At 36.9% G+C, this 20,595-nt stretch overlaps 3 protein-coding genes across 4 annotated transcripts; all 3 read left to right on the top strand.

Annotated features, from left to right (window-relative positions):
• Window positions 1-1,846: 1,846 nt before the first annotated feature.
• Window positions 1,847-7,982, top strand: LOC104895369 (uncharacterized). Of its 2 annotated transcripts, XM_010681850.4 has the most exons (9): window positions 1,848-2,112; window positions 3,036-3,174; window positions 3,255-3,343; window positions 3,448-3,586; window positions 6,497-6,571; window positions 6,821-6,942; window positions 7,030-7,105; window positions 7,290-7,349; window positions 7,647-7,982. In XM_010681850.4, exons 2-9 carry the CDS (start codon window positions 3,058-3,060, stop codon window positions 7,776-7,778), a joined length of 810 nt encoding a protein of 269 aa, XP_010680152.2. In that variant the 5' UTR covers window positions 1,848-2,112; window positions 3,036-3,057; the 3' UTR covers window positions 7,779-7,982. The 2 variants fall into 2 exon arrangements, with proteins under 2 accessions (XP_048502030.1, XP_010680152.2); XM_048646073.2 differs by lacking the exon at window positions 6,497-6,571 and having other exon boundaries at window positions 1,847-2,112.
• Window positions 7,983-12,642: 4,660 nt separating this feature from the next.
• Window positions 12,643-13,023, top strand: LOC130591735 (uncharacterized mitochondrial protein AtMg00310-like). Its single transcript, XM_057395547.1, has one exon. It carries the CDS (start codon window positions 12,643-12,645, stop codon window positions 13,021-13,023), a length of 381 nt encoding a protein of 126 aa, XP_057251530.1.
• A 1,495-nt stretch (window positions 13,024-14,518) lies between these two features.
• Window positions 14,519-18,652, top strand: LOC104895368 (uncharacterized). Its single transcript, XM_010681849.4, has 4 exons — window positions 14,519-14,672; window positions 16,770-16,924; window positions 17,249-17,313; window positions 18,277-18,652. The coding sequence occupies exons 2-4, from the start codon at window positions 16,780-16,782 to the stop codon at window positions 18,340-18,342; spliced, it is 276 nt and encodes a 91-aa protein (XP_010680151.2). The 5' UTR covers window positions 14,519-14,672; window positions 16,770-16,779; the 3' UTR covers window positions 18,343-18,652.
• Window positions 18,653-20,595: the final 1,943 nt, after the last annotated feature.

The following is a 20,595-nucleotide window of genomic DNA, read 5'->3' as shown; positions in this document are numbered from 1 at the left end:
CTCTTTGAACTTTCTTCTTCTCCCTGTCAGTTTTAATAAACTCCATTGCCTTTAAATACTCATCAAATGAAGACTTAAATTCAGTGTCTTCTTTCACAACCATATTGCTCTCCATCTGGGAAGTTGAGAGCGTACTTTTAATACAACTACTTCGATGGCGGGAGAAGAGGAGGAAATACCACACCTGGATACATGTCAATGGCGTTCGACGGAGAGAGAACGAAGTTGGAGAGGAAGGAGATGAGGAAGACGATGATCAGGATGAGTAGATTCGAGAGTTTGGTGGAGAGAGAGTGGGAGTGAGACATAGCAGTTGGTGTGAGGTAGGAGTAGAGAATAAGATAATAATAATTTGGTGAGAGATTACTTGACTTTCAGTTGGTGTGTAAATTCTTTCAGTTTGCGTTGTTTTTCTTTCATTTGGTCTTCTGTGTTCTTTCAGTTGGTGTGTAAATTCTTTCAGCTTGTGTTATTTTTCTTTCATTTGGTCTTCTGTTGACTTTCAGTTGGTGTGTTAAATCTTTTAGCTTGTGTTGTTTTTCTTTCATTTGGTCTTCTATGTTCTTTCAGTTGGTGTGTAAATTCTTTCAGCTCGTGTTGTTTTTCTTTCATTTGGTCTTTTGAACAAAAATTGAAACCAACTGAAAAAAATTTGAAACCAACTGATTTTTTTTTTTGAAACCAACTGAAAGTCGTCCGACCAAATATTATGGTCGGACGCGTCTAACCCAATACCTTCTCTTTTATTATACACCTTGTGCATGTGTACACTGTCTACCAGATGATGACAAATTTGGGAAATTAAAGTAGCATCTATTTTTGTGCCATTGTATAAATTGGAGATAGTATACTTAGTCCCTCATTGCAATACTTCATTGATTCATTCTTAATTTTTCTTTCCCTAACCAACGCAAAAACAAGAGGAAAGAAAATAGAGTATGTGAAATAGCAATAAACAATAAAAAGACCAAAGTTGCTAAACGCAATGACCATTTTTATCTTCCCCAATTTTTAAACATGTAAGTCTTCTCAAATGTTCTATGTCATTCTTGCGCATGTAACATGTGTTGTTGTGGAGCGACGAGATCATGGATCAATTATTTGTATTGGCGATTATGAAAATACAAATCTAAAGAAATAAAAGTATAGAAAACGACACTATTATTTACCACCCGTATTTACTAAAATTTATCCCGTATTAATTTCAATACATTCCTAAATTACCCTTACATGCACCTCAATCTCACTATGGTAGTCCGCGACAATGAGGTGGTGCCTCGGTAGTGGTGTTTGACCGCGTTGGTGGTGGTGGCTCCGGTAATGGCGATGGTGGTCTGCTGGTGGAGGTGATCCGCGGGTGGTGGTGGTGCTCAAGTTGGCTGCCATGGTGGTGGACTGGTGGTGGACTGGTGGTGGTGGTGGTCGGGTGGTGGTATGAGATATGGGTGATAAAGTTGGAGTGGCGTGAGGTTGGATAAGAGGTGAGAGAGTAAGAGCGGGGTGAAAGGGAAGGGGTACGCAAGGATTTAAAGGGGAAAACACGGACGATTTTTAGTAAATACGAGCGTCAAATAGCGCTAGTAACAACCAAATGATACATTGCTTTCAAAGGTTAGATGAATATCTCTTATAAAGTTATAAGTGGGAGAAAACTTGAAAGATTCCACAAGAGCAAGAATCGAACACAAATGTAAAAAGAGCACATCCAACCAACTAAGCTAATATTGATTCTTTGATAATATAAAGTATATTATACATATGTGATATGAATATGACAAAGAAAAAAGTTATTGTTGAATTGATAGGTCAAGATTAGGTTACTTATGGCAAACTAATAACCAACAACACTCAAGTTCTTTATTTTAATCCATCATACACAATCACAAATTTACAATAATTATAATAATAACCATCATCATCATCATCTTTCTTGTGATGATTTCTAGATTCTTTATTTTCTCCCCTAATCTTTCGATTCTCCTTCATCTTTCTTTCGTTCTTTTCACTTTTTAAACTACTTTATTATCCCTTTTCTGTCACCATCCCTAATTTTCTCTCTCCTCTTTCGCAACACAACATTCTCGAATTCGCGACATCTCTCTTAACTTTCTGGTAATCTATCTTTTCCTCCTTTTTTTTGATGATCTTTCATCATATTGTTGATTATTTCGTTAAATTTAGGTTACTTTATGGAAATAACATTCATTTTTTGAATTGTTGTTTGTTTTAATTTTATGTTGTTGTGATCATTATTATCGTTGGTAAGAGCAATGTATGAAGAAAATAATCAAATTTGAAGCTGTGTTGAGGATTGTATAGTTTAATAACTATATTTATGTAATCTTCAGCTTCATATTTGATGCTAATTTTGCATTTAGTTGTTAGCATGTATTTTAATTGAATGAGTAATACTACTTGTATTTAGTTGTTAACTTATGAATGTTTGAAGGGAGTTTGTGATTGATTTTGCTCTGAACCTGGAAGACTTGTTCAGGATTAAGTTTGTTGTTTCGACGTAATTGTTGTTGCTTGTGGATTTATTTGTAGTAATTTTATGAGCATAATGTATATTTGGATGAGTACTATAACTTGCATTTATGGCTACTTATGTAATGATCCGTTGGAGGGATGTGATGGATTTTGCTCTGAGCATGGGAAGCTTGTTCAAGATTGAGTTCATTGTTTCAACTAATTGTTGTTGCTTCTGGATATATTTGTAGTAATTTTGTGAGCCTAATGTATATTTGAATGGGTATGTAATATGTTACTTGATCAAGAGTCACTTCATTTTGGCGAATTGTTGTTGCTTTTTGCTTCTGGATATATTTGTAGTAATTTTGTGAGCATACTGTACATTTGAATGGGTATGTAATATGTTACTTGATCAAGAGTCACTTCATTTTGGCGAATTGTTGTTGCTTGTGGATTTATTAGTAGTATTCATTTTGTGACGAGTTATATAGTTCTTTTGCACTTTGTTAATCTATGTTAATTTTTTACACTAATATATGATGTCGTTTGATCTCTTAACAAAGTTCTTGGAAGTTCAATATTGCTATGAATATGGTAACTTATTACCAGAACTGGGTCAGTCAGCTATTGGAAGAGTATCAGTTTGAATATCCATGGATTCCATGTACTTCTATATTATGTGGCATCTTCACCTGCAGAATTGTATGTTCTCGTTACCCTTTTTGAAGCCTTTGGCGTCCCCTTTTCATTATCCCTGTGTTGAATTGATCTACTCTTTATAGGTATATAATTTGTCTCAATTAATCAGTGGTATTTGCTTCAAACACTATCCTACCCTTCCGAAGATGAAGCAAGTTGAGTGGGACAACAGGTGAATTTCTAGATGTTCATCTGTTGATTAAAACTTTAAAAGTGCCCTTTGAGTCTTCCTGTTATCTTACTTCCTGTTATCTTACTTATTTTGACTATTTACAGGGCTATATCAACTCTACATGCAATCTTTATTACAGCTTTGTCGATTTATTTGGCATTTTGGTCCGATCTCTTTTCTGATGACTTACAACGTGGGCCAGTCCTATATCGAAGCTCAGCATCATCATCTTTTGTTTTAGGGGTAAAGTTTTTTTTTTCTTGTCTCAGTCTTTGTAGTTCCTGTGTCCCTAAAGGTTTTTTGGTCTTGCTTCCCAGCCCCCCTCTTTTTCTTGATTGCATGGGCTGAAGTATTATGCTATCTCTCTATTATGGATCAATCAATTTTCATATGATAGTCATTGAGGTTTTTTTCCTTTTTTTTTTGGGGGGGGGGGGGGTGGGTTGGGGGTTGTTGGGGAGGGGGTTTCTTAGAATTGCTATATAACACTGCAGCTTAGTATTTTGCTTATCGAGAAGTTAATTGGTCTCCATGAATTTGAGTCCTGATGGGTTGGGTACAGAATGTCTCTGCTCTATGTAGCAGTAAGAAGAAACATTTCTCGATTCTGACTTAAATAGGAGTTACTTTTGGATTGTAGGCTCTCTAGGAATTGTCTCTGTGTCATGACTCATGAGAAGATTTTGTCTTGGAGGAAAGCATTCCATGGATAAATTTTAATGTTTGGTGGGAATGTTGTGTTGGTACTAGGTAGTAGGGAATCTAGAAATTGGGAAAGCTGGTGATTGGTTTGTAGCTCTGTGCAAGTTCTTCTGGCAATTCTTGTTCTTGTTTTTGTATATTGGTCTTTAACACAGATTTGAATTTACTTAAATGTTAAACCTAACTAGTCTTTTTGTTGCAATCTAAGAGTGACTCTGGATGGTGTGAGAAGCCCTTGTACTTCTTTCTTGTCAAGACTAGGTAGACAGGGAATAGCGAAATTGCACCATACACATACATTTGGATTTCCGTCTTTTTCATTCCACTCGATGTGCATCCTCTTTCCCATGCCAGAGGAGACTAGAACATATCTGTTTAGAAAATGAGGATGCAGTGGTTTATTGGTTTTTGTTATGGAATTCAATTTCTTACTAGAAAAGAAAATAAGAATTTAGAGAGAGAGGGAGAGAGAGGGAGGGAGGGAAGGAGGGGGAGGGGAAGGGGGAGGCGGAGGGGGAGGGGGAGGGGGAGGGGGAGAAGAGAGAGGGGGTAATTTTTCTGGATGATTATGCTTTCCCTTGCTGACTCTTATTTATACCTCTTCTACTACAAAATTTCTTGCTTCCTTTAGCTTGTAACTAACTCTGACAATATGATTATGCAGCAGCCATCCCACTAGCACTAGCTGCAACTAACTCTGAGCATTTACCTACTTGCCGTAACTGCCCCTCTTCACATAACTAATTAGTGGCCAAGCTAATTTGTAGCACTTTCTTGCTAAGCTCATGTCAAAGCTCATAATGTGCGTTTCCCTTTGGTGAACCTTTAAGACTTATGTAACCCGAGTTCTGAAATTAGTTGCTTCCAGGTCTTTTTGCGATACAAGTCTAAGGTATCTCTGTCTGTTCCTTTTTCATTTATCCTTTAAGCAGTACCTAGCTGGAACGCGTTGCTGCTACTAGGAAGTATATGGGCTTGAGAATACATGCTAGCTAAAAGCTCTTGCCATTTTATTGTATGACTGATATTTGATAGCTAAAAGCTGCAAGTTTTGCTGGTTGAGAGAGGATTTACAATTCTCCTTGCCTTCATGGCTTTCTTGAGAGCAAGTGAATGATTTGAAATTCGAGTCATTTCATTAGTTTTCCTTCTTAAGCTTCAGAATGTAGAAGGTAAGCTCACCGACTTTTATTTCTGATTCGCTTAGTGATAAAATCCCTGGAACATCCCTAATAGTATAGTGGTCAATGTTTTTCATGAGGAAATTCAAATAGTCAGAGACTAAAGAGATTTAATACTGACAAACTGCTGCATCTAGAAGAGTTCACATAACAGAATTCTGAACTATATGAAGGTTTGGAGGGTTTTCAATCTTCAGTCAGGTTTATGATTTGCAGAGCCATCCCTGGAAATTAACATTAAATGTAGAATTAATGATCCACTGAGATTATGGGTCGTAGACAGGGACATGGTAGCCCTCATAGCGGGGGTATCCAGTCATATTGCAAAGGTATATTTGCAATTTTACTGTGGGATGTGATCTAATTGGGGTTAATATTTCTGACCTTACGTAAGTGTCTATGATATGGTTATATTCTACAAGTCAATGCGTGCTCATGTGAGCTCTATTGGTTTTGGAGGAATTATCAAAATTGTCCTGGGCGTTCACCTTGCTTATTTGAAATATTATGTACTCTGCACCACTCTCAAGCTTATTGTTTTAGCTCTACTAATCATGAGTGCACATATATCATTGTTAAATATTAGCAAGAGTAACATCTTGATGTTAACAAACAATTATGTATATATCGTTGATGTGAATATGTGATTATATATCTTTAGTTCATCAATTGAACTCCCCTTGATTAAAGTTTGGAGGGCTGCACTAGTATTCGGGCTCTTCTTTTTCCTGATGGATTTCCAGCTGGTTAAACTCAATGGAATTTCGTTGGAATGTGGACTCTAGTGATCGAGATTATAGGCATTCATAGGTGACCAAATTCTGCGTTGATTTTCTAAATACTGGTATGATTTGGATGTGTTCTAGAGAAAAGGACTGGTTTGAGTTGGCTTTAGGTTGCTTCGTTGTGTTGATGCCTCAAGTTTATGTATTTATGAAGCAGAAACTAGACTTTGTATTTTGCAGAATTCCACTGTTAGAAAGTTTCCTTGAACAGTATCAGGACAGGTGACTTTTAGCCTTTCAGACTTTCCTCTCTGACACTCACTGATCCAAAAATTGTTTAATTATTGCTTAAATTAAAATTACAATGTGCTTTGCTGCAAATGTAGAAATGGGGATCTGTATTTAAGTAACTTTTTGCACATGGAAGGGTGTTTTCTTAGTTATATCAGCGTTGTATGTCGACTTGATAATTTTGAGTTCTTGTCAACAATGTTGAGAATTTAGATAGATTTCACAATCATCTTCTGTCTTCTCTACATCGACAGGTTTCAGTTGGCTACTTCCTTTCTGATCTTGCCATGATATTTTGGTTTTACCCTGCTTTAGGTGGAATGGAATATGTAAGTAATACTTTGGTTTGTTCGAAATTTTCTATTATAAATAAAGTAACAGATGCTTCACCATGGAGAGACAAATGGTAGTGTGTACGCATTACAGTCAATGTTTTTTGCTTTTGTTAAGGCACTTTAATATCAAGATAAATATAGTTTATTCTTAATAAAGAAAAAGAAAGGTATTTTACATAGGTCAAGTATGCTCGAGTTCCACCAATTTAATTGAACTTTGCAGGGGTGATGGATATTTTGCAGGTGTTTCATCATCTTCTATCAATGGGAGCACTAGCATATGGTATGTTAACTGGGTTGGGGCAATTTTATGCTTATATGGTTCTTCTTTCCGAGACAACAACGCCAGGGATCAATCTCAGATGGTAAGTCTGACGTCAGTTCTCTAACCGTGTTGGTCATAATTTTTTTTCTCTTTTTCCGTGTATGATGTGAAGCTTCTGTTGGTGAAGGTATCTTGACGCAGTTGGGATGAAGAAATCAAAAGCTTATGTTTTCAATGGAGTGGCTATATTCTTAACTTGGCTGGTGAGTGAGAATGATGGGAAATCCTTTATTGAGATCAAATTATTTTAGAGCTGAGTGTCGTCTAGGCATCTGTAATGTTAACATGATCTGTTTTCGGTTAGACATGTAATATAATCACCTTTTGTTGGCTAAGCATGTCAAGCTTGCTTCCTTGACCTGAAATTTGTGCTTTTGCTCTTTGCAGGTTGCTAGGATTCTTCTATTTATGTATGTTTTCTACCACCTCTATGTGCACTATGATCAGGTAAGCGGTAGTGAAGCTCTTGTAGATTTATACTCGCTTTAGTTCATGTGGTTATTTTATAGAGCTTATCCTGTTATAGAAATTAGATGAAACTACCCGTTATGTAGTATATAATTGTTGAACCCATTGGATGACTTCCATTTTATAATTAACAGGTGAATATAGAGGTAGTTTAGGAGTTATATTTCATACAGATTGAAGATAGCATTACTTTGGACCTATTGATCTCAGTTAATGTCATTTACCTATAAGTTCACCTTTTTGTCCTGCCCCTCATATTCTGTCCTTTTGTCTCAGATCAAGCAGTTGCCACTATTTGGATATTACCTCGTTTTAATTGCCCCATGTGTTCTTGGAGGCTTGAATTTGATGTGGTTTTCGAAGATTACAAAAGGAATGATCAAGACATTGGCAACAAAGATGGATTGAGAAAGGTCGAAACAGTATTTATTTCTCCATTACTTTGTGCATACCCCTTGTAAATTGTATAGATAGTGAACCGAAATGAAGCTGACTGGCTTCTTACAGAAGCAACATCTCTAGGAGTCTTGGTATGCAATTGATTCAGAAAATGTTGTACAAATAAAACCGCATAGGCACATAAGTAAATGTGTTAGTGTTATATACCCTTTACACGGTCGGAAGATCACCAAAATCTGTATTCAATCTCCTCTGAAACAAAGTCTTCAGCGTGCATATCTTTATTGGATGTACGTATGTACCAAGATGTTCATATGGAGAAGCCGGCTTCGTTGGGTAACAGATTACCTATCACACATTTTGGTTTGCCAAAGCCAAAAATCTTGACTTTGGTTGCTTATGATATCAATATCTAAAGCTATGATAATCTTTATGGTCTGTAATAGAGAAGCCCTGGTCTTTTATGAGCATTCTATAGACCTATAAGCAACATTTCGTCCGATTCTGTCGAACGATGAGCCGTGATTTTTGATGGCATTTTTGCCAATTTTCTGAATGGTTAATATGAATGGCGATGGAGTTGGTCTTAAGTTTTGGGAATCTGCGAAGATTTTACCAAGTTTTGGGGTATGACATTTTGCCACAATTAAAATCTATGCTTATGCTGCTTTTCTCACTAGAATATACACCTTCCTAGTTCATAGGAAATTAACTCGCGGGTTTTGACCAATATAACCTAAATCTACAACCTGATTTTATCAAAACTTGAACAATGTGAGAAATTTTGGCTAAAATCACTCTTTTGGCCTTTCTATAAAACTGATCAATTTTGACCCTGCTAGCCCAAAACATAACTATAGTACTATAGTACATTAGTAACAACATATTGGTATCCAAATTTAAGATGGTGTGTTAAACTTTGAACATTTTTTGTATAGTTTGATTTGCATATTTTATATACTTCATTGAGATATGGTTATATATTGCACTAAAAATGAAAAAGAAAGTAAATTTTAGAATTTCATAACTATGAAGTCAATCTGAATCCATTCAAGTTGTGACAATTATTGTCTCACCTGAATCCCAAGTTACTAACTTGAAAATAATGTGACAATTATAATACAAGTAAAATATGTACTATTCATATTAAATAGTTCAACTAGTATCATCTTGTACATACGAGTGAGAAATCTTTGTTGTGTTTTTTTTAAGGAAAACTAATTCGTTTATTTTGTACTAACATAGTCTGGGATAAGTTTAAAGCCTGAATTATTCACTAGGGTGTTAAACCTGAAAAGAAAATACCATTTATATAAAAAAAATATGAATTTTTTTCAACGACTATTTTGAGGAAAAAGAACGCACAATTCATAATTAAAGAACATGTATAATCTTCGCTTATAAAAAAAAAATAGGTCGTAATGAAATGAACATATAGTAATGAACATACAGTTGACATTATCTAAAGTACCTTTTAAATTAAAATTTGAAAAAAAGAAATTTCACCAACAAATTTGAATTATTTCCTTATTATAGAGTTTATATTGAGTTAAATTGTCATACAACTTACAATTTAATTTTTCACACAATTGAGAAACCATAGAATAAGATAAAGAACTCGAAAATCAAAATCAAATGAAAAACATACAAAAAGAAAACATCATTTATGTCTAATCTTAAGTATTTATTGAAAAACACATGTTATGCCGAAAGAACATGCAATAAATTTAAATATAAAAAACATACTTTCCAATTAAAAGATTACACAATTCAAAACAATTAAAAGTCCATCTATATATTCTCCATTCTTATATGAACATGGTCACAAAAAAAGAACATATAATAGAAGAAGACACAATCAAAATTAAAAGAACATTTGTATAGATAAAAAGAACATAAACGCAAATGAAAAGAACATCTCTAATCATTTTGTAAATTATGTATAACTCTTGCTAGCCAATTTAAAATATTATAATTTTTGTACCATTAGATACGGCTCGAAATATGCTTCGAAATAAAATCTATTTATAATACAGATCTACAATTTATGAAATAGAGAGTGTTAGTTAGGATTGTCATGTCATTAGTTTTTATTTTAAAGGATTGTCATGTCATTAGTTTTTATTTTAAATACTTGAAAAAAAATAGAATTCTACATATATTTAAATATTTAAAAGAGTTATGGATTGGGGAAATTATTATTTCATTTGAATAAACAACCTAAATTATTATATTATATAAATTAGCTTAAATTATTATATTATGTAAATTGTGTATAACTTTGCTACCTAAATCAGAATATTGTGATTTTTGTACTATTAGATAGTGCTCGAAATATGGTTCGAAATAAGATCCATTTACAATATAGTATTATAATTTATAAAACAGAGAGCGGCACTTAGGATTGTCATATCATTAGATTTCTTTTTGTATAACTTTTGCACGCTACCTAATTCATGGTATTATAATTTTTTTTATCATTGGATGATGCTCGAAATATGGCTCGAAATTTACAATATAGTTCTACAATTTATGAAATAGCGAAAGACACTTATGATTACCATGTCATTAGTATTTATTTCGAATATTTGAAAAAAACTAAAATTCTACATATATTTAATTACATAAAAGAGTTTTGGATAGGAGGAAATTAGAGTTTCATTTATTTTGAATAAACAATCTAAATTATTATATTATTGTAAATTCAATTTAACTTTTGCTTTCTAATTCAAAACATTATAATTTTTTCTTTACCGGAGAGCAATTAGTAGATGGTGGTATGAGGTGTAGGATGAGCATCCTACACCAGCTCCAAAACGCAAGGCAAGAAGAATGAAACGCACCATTTAACATGGAAAAAATAATTGATTTGACAGCCAATGTACATTTCGATTACATCCAGTGTATATGTCGAAAATTCAAAAAGTAACTGATTTGACAGTTACTGTTCACCATTTAATAACTGATTTGATGTCAACCGCCATCATTTCCCCTCATATACTATTTACCACTTATCTCTTTTCCATACTCAACCTCTTTGTACATTTTTGGCTTCGTGGTTGTTCATTAACAAAATCAAAATGTACAATGACAGACCCAGCTGAAAGTAACCCAATTCCTGAAGCTGATGTCAAGTGAGTAATTTCCAATCTTTGTACACTGGTGTGTTGATGTTTGTTCACTAATGAAATTCAATATGTACAATTACAGTCCCATACCGAAATTCAATAAATCACAATGTACACTGATGGTCATTACTTTGATCACTGAAAATCCCCAAATGTACACTCGTATATTATTTTACACCAAACCATATGCATTTATACATTAAAAAAATTGTTTCAGCAAATAAATGAGAGAGAAAGAGAGTGAATGAGTGAGTGAGTGATGAGAGAAAAAGAGTTGACCTACTTTCAAAAATAGTGCCAAAAGCCAACCAAATAGTCAAGTATAGGATGCTCCTTAATGGCCTCCAACAGCGGGACCCTGATGCTTCTATATTGGAGCAGTGTCGCCTAGTGTATGGTGATTTGGATGAAATTCATAGGTTGGAAGAGTCCTACTGGCATGCTCGTGCAAGGGCTAATGAGATTCGTGACGGTGATAAAAACACAAAATACTTCCACCGCAAAGCGAGCCAGCGCAAACGCCGAAACACCATTAATGAGCTGCTGGATGAAGACGGTGTATGGAAGAAGGGCCGAGAGGAAATATGTGGGGTTGTGCAACATTACTTTGAGGGGTTGTTTTCTACTAACAGCCCTGATAATATGGAGTCGGCTTTGGAGGGGTTGTCACATTGTGTTTCGGCGAATATGAATACGGCTTTGCTGATGTTGCCGTCTGGGGATGAAGTTAAGGAGGCACTCTTTGCTATGCACCCTAATAAGGCGCCAGGTATAGATGGCTTACATGCTTTGTTTTTTCAGAAATTTTGGCATATTTTGGGCTCGGATGTCATTTCTTTTGTTTAGAGTTGGTGGCGGGGGTTGGGGGACCTTGGGGTTGTGAATAAAACATGTATTGTGTTGATTCCCAAATGTGATAACCCTCAGTCTATGAAAGATTTTCGCCCTATCAGCCTTTGTACTGTTCTCTATAAGATTCTATCGAAGACTCTGGCGAATAGATTGAAGGTCATTCTACTTGCAATCATCTCGCCGAACCAAAGTGCTTTTGTTCCTGGGCGCTTAATTACTGATAATGCTCTTGTAGCGTTTGAGATTTTTCATGCAATGAAGCGAAAGGATGCAAATAAAAACGGGGTGTGTGCTTTAAAGTTGGACATGAGCAAAGCGTATGATCGAGTTGAATGGTGTTTTTTGGAGAGAGTTATGAAGAAAATGGGGTTCTGTGATGGGTGGATTGATAGAGTGATGGCTTGTATATCCAGTGTCTCTTTCACGTTCAAAGTGAATGGTGTGGTTGAGGGTTCTCTTTCGCCCTCCAGGGGTCTTCGTCAAGGTGATCCGATTTCACCCTACTTATTCCTATTGTGTGCTGACGCCTTTTCTACTCTTCTATCAAAAGCAGCAAGTGAAAAGAAGATTCATGGGGCGCAGATTTGCAGAGGGGCTCCACTGGTGTCTCATTTGTTTTTTGTGGATGATAGCATTCTTTTTACTAAAGCCTCTGTGCAAGAATGCTCTATGGTGGCTGATATTATCAGTAAATACGAGAGAGCATCGGGACAGAAAGTCAAGTTAAGCAAAACGGAGGTTGTCTTTAGTAGAAATGTGGATAGAGATCGTCGTTCAGCCATTGTGGATGTGCTTGGGGTAAAGGAGGTTGATAGACAGGAGAAGTACTTGGGACTTCCTACCATTATTGGGAGATCAAAAAAGGTGACGTTTGCTTGTATTAAGGAGCGCATATGAAAGAAGCTGCAAGGGTGGAAAGAGAAATTGCTATCCACCCCGGGAAAGAGGTGCTTATTAAATTAGTGGCGCAAGCTATTCCCACGTATATGATGAGTGTATTCAGCCTTCCTAGCGGATTGATTGATGAGATTCATTCGTTGCTGGCTCGATTTTGGTGGGGGTCCTCTGACACTGATAGGAAGATGCATTGGCATAGTTGGGATACGTTGTGCTACCCCAAATCGATGGGCGGTCTTGGCTTTAGGGACCTACACTGCTTCAACCAATCTCTTCTTGCAAAGCAAGCATGGCGGTTATGTACGGGGGACCAGACTCTTCTTTATCGGCTGCTGCAAGCACGATACTTTAAGTCTTCGGAATTTCTGGAGGCGTGACGAGGGTATAATCCGAGTTGTACATGGTGTAGTATATGGGGATCAAAGTCACTGTTATTGGAAGGGCTTAAGTGGTGTGTTGGCTTCGGGGAAAGGATTCGTGTATGGGAAGATGCGTGGATTCTTGGGGAGGGAGCTCACATGGTCCCAACGCCGCGAGCGGATAGCAATTTGGATTTGAAGGTATGTGATTTAATTGATGTGGCAAGGGGTGCGTGGAATATTGAGTTGGTACAACAGACGTTTGTGGAAGAAGAATGGGAGTTGGTGTTGAGTATTCCCCTCTCTCGATTTTTGCCTGATGATCACTGCTACTGGTGGCCCTCTCGCAATGGAATTTTTTCGGTTCGCTCATGCTATTGGCTGGGACGTTTGGGTCATGTCCGCACATGGCAGCTACAACATGGGGGGAGAGAAACGGAGTTGTGGCGTCGAGTATGGCAGATCCAAGGCCCTCCGAAATTAAGCCATTTCCTGTGGCGTGCGTGCAAGGGAAGTTTAGCGGTGAAGGGACGGCTATTGTCACGTCATATCAGTGTGGATGCTACTTGCTCGGTTTGCGGTGACCCGGATGAGTCCATAAACCATGCTTTATTTGATTGCACTTTTGCACGGGCTATATGGCAGGTTAGTGGTTTTGCTTCTCTCATTATGAACGCCCCACTTTCTTCTTTCTCGGAGAGGTTTGAATGGCTCGCAAAACATGCTACTAAGGAGGAGTTTCGAACTATTTGTTCCTTAATGTGGGCGGGGTGGTTTTGTCGAAATAAGCTGATTTTTTAGAATGAACTTTCTGATGCTCCGTTGGTGGCAACGTGGTTTTCGAAGCTGGTGGCGGATTATTGTGAGTATGCAGGCAGTGTTTTTCGTGGGTCATGGGGTGGATGCGGGTCCTCGGCTTCGTGGTCTCCTCCACCTACGGGTATGTTCAAGGCAAATTTTGATGCTCACCTAAGTCCTAATGGTGAAGTGGGCTTAAGAGTTGTGATCCGTGCCAATGATGGGGGTATCAAAATGCTGGGTGTGAAACGAGTGGCTGCCCGGTGGAATGTTGTCATGGCGGAGGCAATGGCGGCGTTATTTGTAGTGGAAGTCGCGCACAGGCTCGGGTTTGGGCGGATTGTGTTGGAAGGTGATGCTATGATGGTTATTAATGCGGTGAAGCACAAGTGCGAGGGAGTCGCTCCTATGTTCAGAATTTTTAATGATATTAGTTCGCTTGGTGCGTGTTTGGATGTTTTTAGTGTATCTCATGTTAGACGAGCGGGCAATATTGTCGCCCATCTGTTAGCTCGTTGGTGCTGTGATTGTAATTCTGAGATTGTTTGGCTGGACTCTTTCCCCCAAAGTATTTCTACTTTGGCGGAACTTGATTTAATATAAACTCTTCTGCTTTTCCCCTCAAAAAAAAAAATGCTCATCCTACATCTCGTGTAGGATCTAATTTGCGCTAACCAACTACTATATCATCTATCCCCTTAAAAAAAAAAAAAAAAAAGACTACTCTAGAGACTAATACTAGGGCTTTCTCAGTCAAAAAGTCCATACATTTTTCGTTCCACTCACAGTCACACACGCCAATTCAAATCTGAAATTTCGTATTTTTTCTCTCCTCTTCCTCGTACTCGAATTGCAGAAGCTCGTTCCAGGTTCTTCTTTTGTCCTTTGATAATCTACTTGTTCAGACCTTTTTTTGTTATTGTTGCGAATTTTGGTGTCAAATTGCGATTTTTAGATTTACTTCATGTGATTATTCATGCCATTTTTTTATGCGGTTGTTATTGTTTGTTTCATGAATTCAACCTATTTTTTCTTTATCTCAGATACTTGGTTATTTCATGTTTTTATGATTCGAATTTCTGGGTATAACTTGTTAATTCATGTTTCTTTTTTTGATACAATTTGTGGATGGGCATATTTTCATGCCATTGTTCGCTTGTTCTTGATTATTTCATCAGATTAATTTTTCAAGTGTTGTCATCCTTGGGCCTGGGCGGCCGCCCCTCTTGCCCTCGCTCAGGGACGGGCCTGGGTGTGATAATCGAATATGGCATAGCTAGGAATATGGCGTCTTCACTAATATCCTTGTAGCTAGGTTGTGATAATCGAATATGGCATAGCTAGGAATATGGCTTCTTCACTAATATCCTTTTAGTTATTAATGATCAAAGTACTACATTTACAAGCGTGAAAGTTAAAGTGTAACATCTATTTTGTTACGAAGGAGGTCACTTTGGTAATACTTAGGCTGTAATGTTTTTTGTGCGAAGTTGGGACATTGGAGAGGAGATTTTGTGTGGTTGAGATTGTTGATGATGATCAAATCCTTATTGGTTATTCGTTGTTTGTTTCAATTATGGTTGAATACTTGGAATTATGGAGTTATAAGATTTGTTGAAATCTTCTGAAATTTGCTATGTTGATTTTGAGATGTTTTTTTAATTAAAATTGAAAGTTTACTGTATGAGCCAATTAGTAGTAGATTGAAGGAGCTTAATATGTGTGTGTCTATGTTAAAATGGGTCATGAGTGGGGTGCATTTGTCAAAATGGGTCATATCTATGACAAACTTTTGTAAGATGAGAGAAAAGGTTGATGAGAGAGAGGGACGACATATTTTTTTAGAGCATGAGTGGCCATGCTCTTAGATGACAGAACACTGATATGATCCATTTCAGATTCTCGTTGATATAAAGAGTTGTTTAGCCAGTATATATCAATGTATTTGTAGTGGGATATTGAAACAAGCTCACGCCAGTATTTAGGATGCATTGCACAAATTAGTGGATAATTGTCTGTCTGCTCATACTCATCTTTTTTTGTTAATTGCAGTGACACCTTTGTTACTTCAATATGTAACTTTTTCGGATAAGTCTTTGAGCTGCTTGTGTTGTTGATCTTCTGGATTACTAAATTTCTCTCTTTGGTTTGTCGGAATATCACCTACATTCTTTCTTGAGTTGATGGCTTGTATTCTATGTGGAAAAAACCACATAGGAAACGATTTTGTTTCCTCCATGGAGGAAACGAAATCCTGGTTTGTTTCCTCTGTGGTTTTTTTGAAAAAAAAAATTCGCGGGATGGTGGTGGTTTCATTGGTGGTGCCGGTTTGGTGGTCGTTTGGATAGTGGTTCCGGTGTGGTGGTTGATATGGTGGTGGTTTCGGTGGGGGTGGTTCAAGTGGTGGTGGTTGGTGTGAGGTGAGAGAAAATGAGAGTGAGAGGTGGAGAGAGAGAGTAAGTGAGGGGTAGTTTAGGAAAATTTTGAAAAAAATACGGACAATTTTAAGTAAATACGGTCGGTAAATAGTAATGCCTTTTTTTATTTTTAATTTGGGGGTTTCCTGATTAAAATGGGTGTGGACTATTTCTTTCTAAAAGTCGTTTTTTTTTATCAACTTGTTGTCCTGTTTTAGTTTATCTGTTTCTGTAATTCAATGGTGAATAGTGCATACGGAAGTTTGTTACTTATTTTGTGGGAATACATGTTTACCAGAAGTCCAGAACTCTAATCTGGGTTTTCAAAGAATTAGCTTCATTTGTTAAATTGCTTTATTTAATGAAACTGATTATGATTTACATGTTGGAGTTATGGTGTGATTTGAAACATGTGCATGTTCTGAATTGATGGTAGTTGGAAGAACTTAAATTAATACTTATACTGGACATGTGCTCTTTAGTTGCTGTGAGACTCTTTGATTATGTTTGGTGGATTTGGTGATTGCTTTGATTGACTTAATTTGTCAGAAAAGAAAAAATGCCGCTGGGATTGATACTAGGGATCGGGAGGGCGATGCGCAGGAAGCGTACATCATCACTTGATATCCTATCTTCAAAGAGGGCACCAAGGAACTACTACAAAGGAAAGAATTGCAAACCCACCGGATTTCATACCCGGAAAGGTCTGATTAACCTTTAATTTAAAGTGTTCTCCATCGTTTTCGTTAGTGTGATTGTAGCTCGATTTTCTGGTTGTTTGTACTCCATATTCATGGATCTGTATTTGGCCTATCTTTTCTCATTCCATGTTTTTGTTTCTCAATAATATTTCAACTTTGTAAAGTCTCATTATAGTTGAAATGCAAGCTTTTGTTTTAGCTGCTGAATTTTTATAGTCACACCAAGGGACTAAATGTATGTCATGAATCAACTGAGGCTGAGAAGGATGTCATTTTGTTTGTTTATGGTTCCTTTTCTTTGGAGTAGTAACTTGAAGTTTGTTGCAGGTGGCTATGTTGTGGTGCAAGAAAAGCTGCCTAACTATGTCGTACCTGATCTTACTGATTTCAAGGTACTGTATGTCACCCCCCCACTGCTAATGTTTTGATCTTTCGTTGAAGAATTTCTGATCCTATGCTAACAACATACATTGCTTGTTGGGGCAGGGGAGTAAGCAGATTGGGGATGTCGTGTGTAATATGCAGGTTTAAGTAGATTATTATTTGATGTTAAGAGCATACATTATCAAGTTCACAAAAAAAAGAAAGTGTACATCATGATACACTTTATTGATATATGAATAACAAGATTTCCTAAAATAGGTTTTGGAAGGCGGAGTCTAAAAATCATGTTGGAGAAAAGAGAATCATTTGTAGGTAGAGGAACTTTATTTATAATTAAAATAGCCTCCAGAAGCTTCTTGGTTTCCGATTGGGGATTAAAACAAGACATGATTTAGGTAAAGAATGGGAGGTTATCATATAAAATCCTCTTTATCCAGCCGAGCCAAGAGATGTTTAATGTACAACCACACAATCTACACTGACTAGCTGCATCAGAGCTCAATCACTTTCTTCTTGGTCCCTGTAGACACTGTTTTTACGTACGGCTGCATTGGGTCACTTGATGCCTGTTCTAGAATATTTCTGTCAATTACCCTGGCACGATGTGACAATCTGGCCTCTTACGCCTTCTGATAATGCCATGATTTGGCTGGCTTTTCTATCCATAAAAGCTTCACCTAACAGACAAAATCTTGGTTTTGAAACATGATTATAGGCAGTCTTCATGGATCAAAGATAATTCTCATGAGTTTTTAGAGTTTCCAGTATATGGCACTATTTGCTCGTAATTGGCTGGTGGACATTCTTTATGTAGTTGTTGGCTTGTTGCAGTCTTCATAATGTGATTCTACTTTGTTGTGCAGTTGATTAGAATCAAGTTTGCTTCAACTTTTGTGCCAATTAAATGTATCAGAAGTTTATACTTCTTCCCCCTTCACTTTGCTGATTGATGTTGTACCCCATTTTTGCAGCTTAAACCATATGTCTCTCAATGCCCGCTGACCGCCAAGACAACTGAGAACACTGCGTCACAGTAGATTGTCAATATTACAAGTAGCTGAATTTTGAAGTTGCCAACTGCCACTGCAGCAGCTGTTTCTGGAGAAGTAATCAAGTCAAGATTGCAACAAGACTGGAGCATGAAGATTGAAGCCCTGGTTTGTCTTGTTCGTTGAATCTCTTGTTAGCTTATCTCGTTGGGATACTCATACTTTGCATGAAGGCTGAAATATTCTTCATGTATTCTCGGCTTAGACCCTAATGTACTTAGTCTAATGAGAAAAAACAGGTTGTATGGACTTCATCAAACTCTGATTAATTTATCATCCTAGTTCATTTTCTTAAGAAGTGTAATCTGATCTGTGCAAAGAGCAACATGTGTCAGGCTCAGTGGGAAATACCAAGTTTTAAAGTACAACTCCTCGATTAATGCCCGACAACTGCTTGGGCTAGTCGTTCAGGATTGCTAAACTAGCTTTGTGGGTTTAGGGTTCAAGAGTTTCGGCAACGGGCAAAGGGGTTAATGGGTCAGGCTTGCTCAAAGGGCTTACCTGATGGGAAACAGATTTGCTGCTGGGTTCAGTGGAAGTTACGAACGCCAACTTTTTGCTTCTTGAAATATAAGACGCAGAACAATGAGAACTTGGTAAAGGCTCCACCAACCACCAGCTACCAAGTTGTGGCTATATTGTCACCTTTGTTTACCATATAGTACAAAGACAACTTCAAGAGAAAGCAAAGCATCAGGCTCCTCTTTTCCAAAATTTTTACTTTTAGATTAGCTGATTTTCAAGGGCGATGCTATTAAAGGGCCTAAGAGGCTTATACTTGGCTCTATCGTACTTATAATATATAAGAGGCACAGATAAAAGAAAAATAGGCATTCTATTAAAATGGTCCTTTACAATGTAATAGTATATGTACTTTGACCCTCCTTTTTAACCAATTTTAGCTTCAACCCTGCTACGTTGCAGTTCTGTGAGAGCCTTGCTTTCTTCCATTTAGACGTGAACATACATCAGATGGATGTCCGAGTCCGTCCATTTGCAGTGCACCCCTTATATCTATTACTCTATTAGCATCATCCGTTTACGCAGAAGATGACGAGCATGATGCATCAAGATCAAAATGTTACATACACCCAAACATTCACCAAAAAAAATATACATCCAAGCAGCATTTTTTTTGGATGATAAAAATGCTACAGCTTTAGCATTTCCCACATTTGTTGTCTAAACAAGAGTGATTGTAAAAAAATATGCATTATCTTTTTCATCCTTCTCGTTTTAAAGAACTTTTTATTTGATCTCTCTGATTTGCGCACACATATATATATATGTATATATTTTATCTTGGGTCTCCACTAGATAGTCACTTGGTAAGAAAGACTTTATTGGACCAATACCTCTCGTAGCCTCGTAGGTCAGAAGCCTAGCTACACAGGTCAACACTTTAGTGTAGGGGATATAAGGGAATTTTTACTCTCAAACACAAGTAGATAGTGGGATTTGAACTTGTGACTTTACCAAGCAAGTTTGGTTTATATATATATACACACACTTCTATACATGCATATATACACACATGGAAGATCAAGGTTCAAATCTTGATAGAAGCAAAAATTTCAATTTTAGTATCGCTTCCTATGTCCCACATGGGAGATGAAGGTTCAAATTTAAGAAAGCATAATTTTAATGTTGTTGGGAGCGGGACAAATTTGTATGGAATAGGTTGTTTATTCCTAAATATAGGGTTATTAGTTGGTTGGTGATGCACAAGAAAATGACAACAGCAGATAAAGCTTGTTCAAATTGGAGTTATGAATGCGGGAAAGTGTCAATTGTGTGAGACAGGTATTGAAACACATGAACACCTATTTTTCAGGTGTAATTATACTGAGAATATCTTAATATTTTTCAGGTGTAATTATACTGAGAATGTCTTATATTTTTCAGGTGTAATTATGCTAAGAATATCTGAAGTATTCACATGAAGCTTATGAAAGACTGTTGTTGTTTGTGGGGAACATCAGAAGAACATATACAAGAAAAAGAGTTATAGGACATATTCTGAATGGTTTGGTTTACGTCATCTGGCGGGCAAGGAATGAGGCAGTTTGGAATCAGGTGGTACAACATGGATTGATAGAGATTAGTTACACTTATGTATAGGTGCAATTTTGTTTCTCTCTTAGGATGAGACTCCAACCTAGTTGGTTTGGCCTTTAAAAGAGATCTAATTCCAATCTATGCAAGTACTCCCTCTTTATGTAACTTACGCGCGCATCAAGT

The sequence above is a fragment of the Beta vulgaris genome, chromosome 6, assembly GCF_026745355.1.
Source record: "Beta vulgaris subsp. vulgaris cultivar EL10 chromosome 6, EL10.2, whole genome shotgun sequence".
In the NCBI taxonomy this organism is placed as follows: Eukaryota; Viridiplantae; Streptophyta; class Magnoliopsida; order Caryophyllales; family Amaranthaceae; genus Beta; species Beta vulgaris.
This window is presented reverse-complemented; position numbering and strand designations above follow the sequence as displayed.

Bases quoted from the DNA above. Each gene is read 5' to 3' on its own strand.
- LOC104895369 (XM_010681850.4), top strand. From the start codon at position 3,058: ATGAATATGGTAACTTATTACCAGAACTGGGTCAGTCAGCTATTGGAA. The intron at 6,572-6,820 runs GTAAGTAATACT...GATATTTTGCAG, and splicing joins CTTTAGGTGGAATGGAATAT to GTGTTTCATCATCTTCTATC. The intron at 7,350-7,646 runs GTAAGCGGTAGT...CTTTTGTCTCAG, and splicing joins TCTATGTGCACTATGATCAG to ATCAAGCAGTTGCCACTATT.
- LOC130591735 (XM_057395547.1), top strand. From the start codon at position 12,643: ATGAAAGAAGCTGCAAGGGTGGAAAGAGAAATTGCTATCCACCCCGGG.
- LOC104895368 (XM_010681849.4), top strand. From the start codon at position 16,780: ATGCCGCTGGGATTGATACTAGGGATCGGGAGGGCGATGCGCAGGAAG. The intron at 16,925-17,248 runs GTCTGATTAACC...AGTTTGTTGCAG, and splicing joins CGGATTTCATACCCGGAAAG to GTGGCTATGTTGTGGTGCAA. The intron at 17,314-18,276 runs GTACTGTATGTC...CCATTTTTGCAG, and splicing joins CTGATCTTACTGATTTCAAG to CTTAAACCATATGTCTCTCA.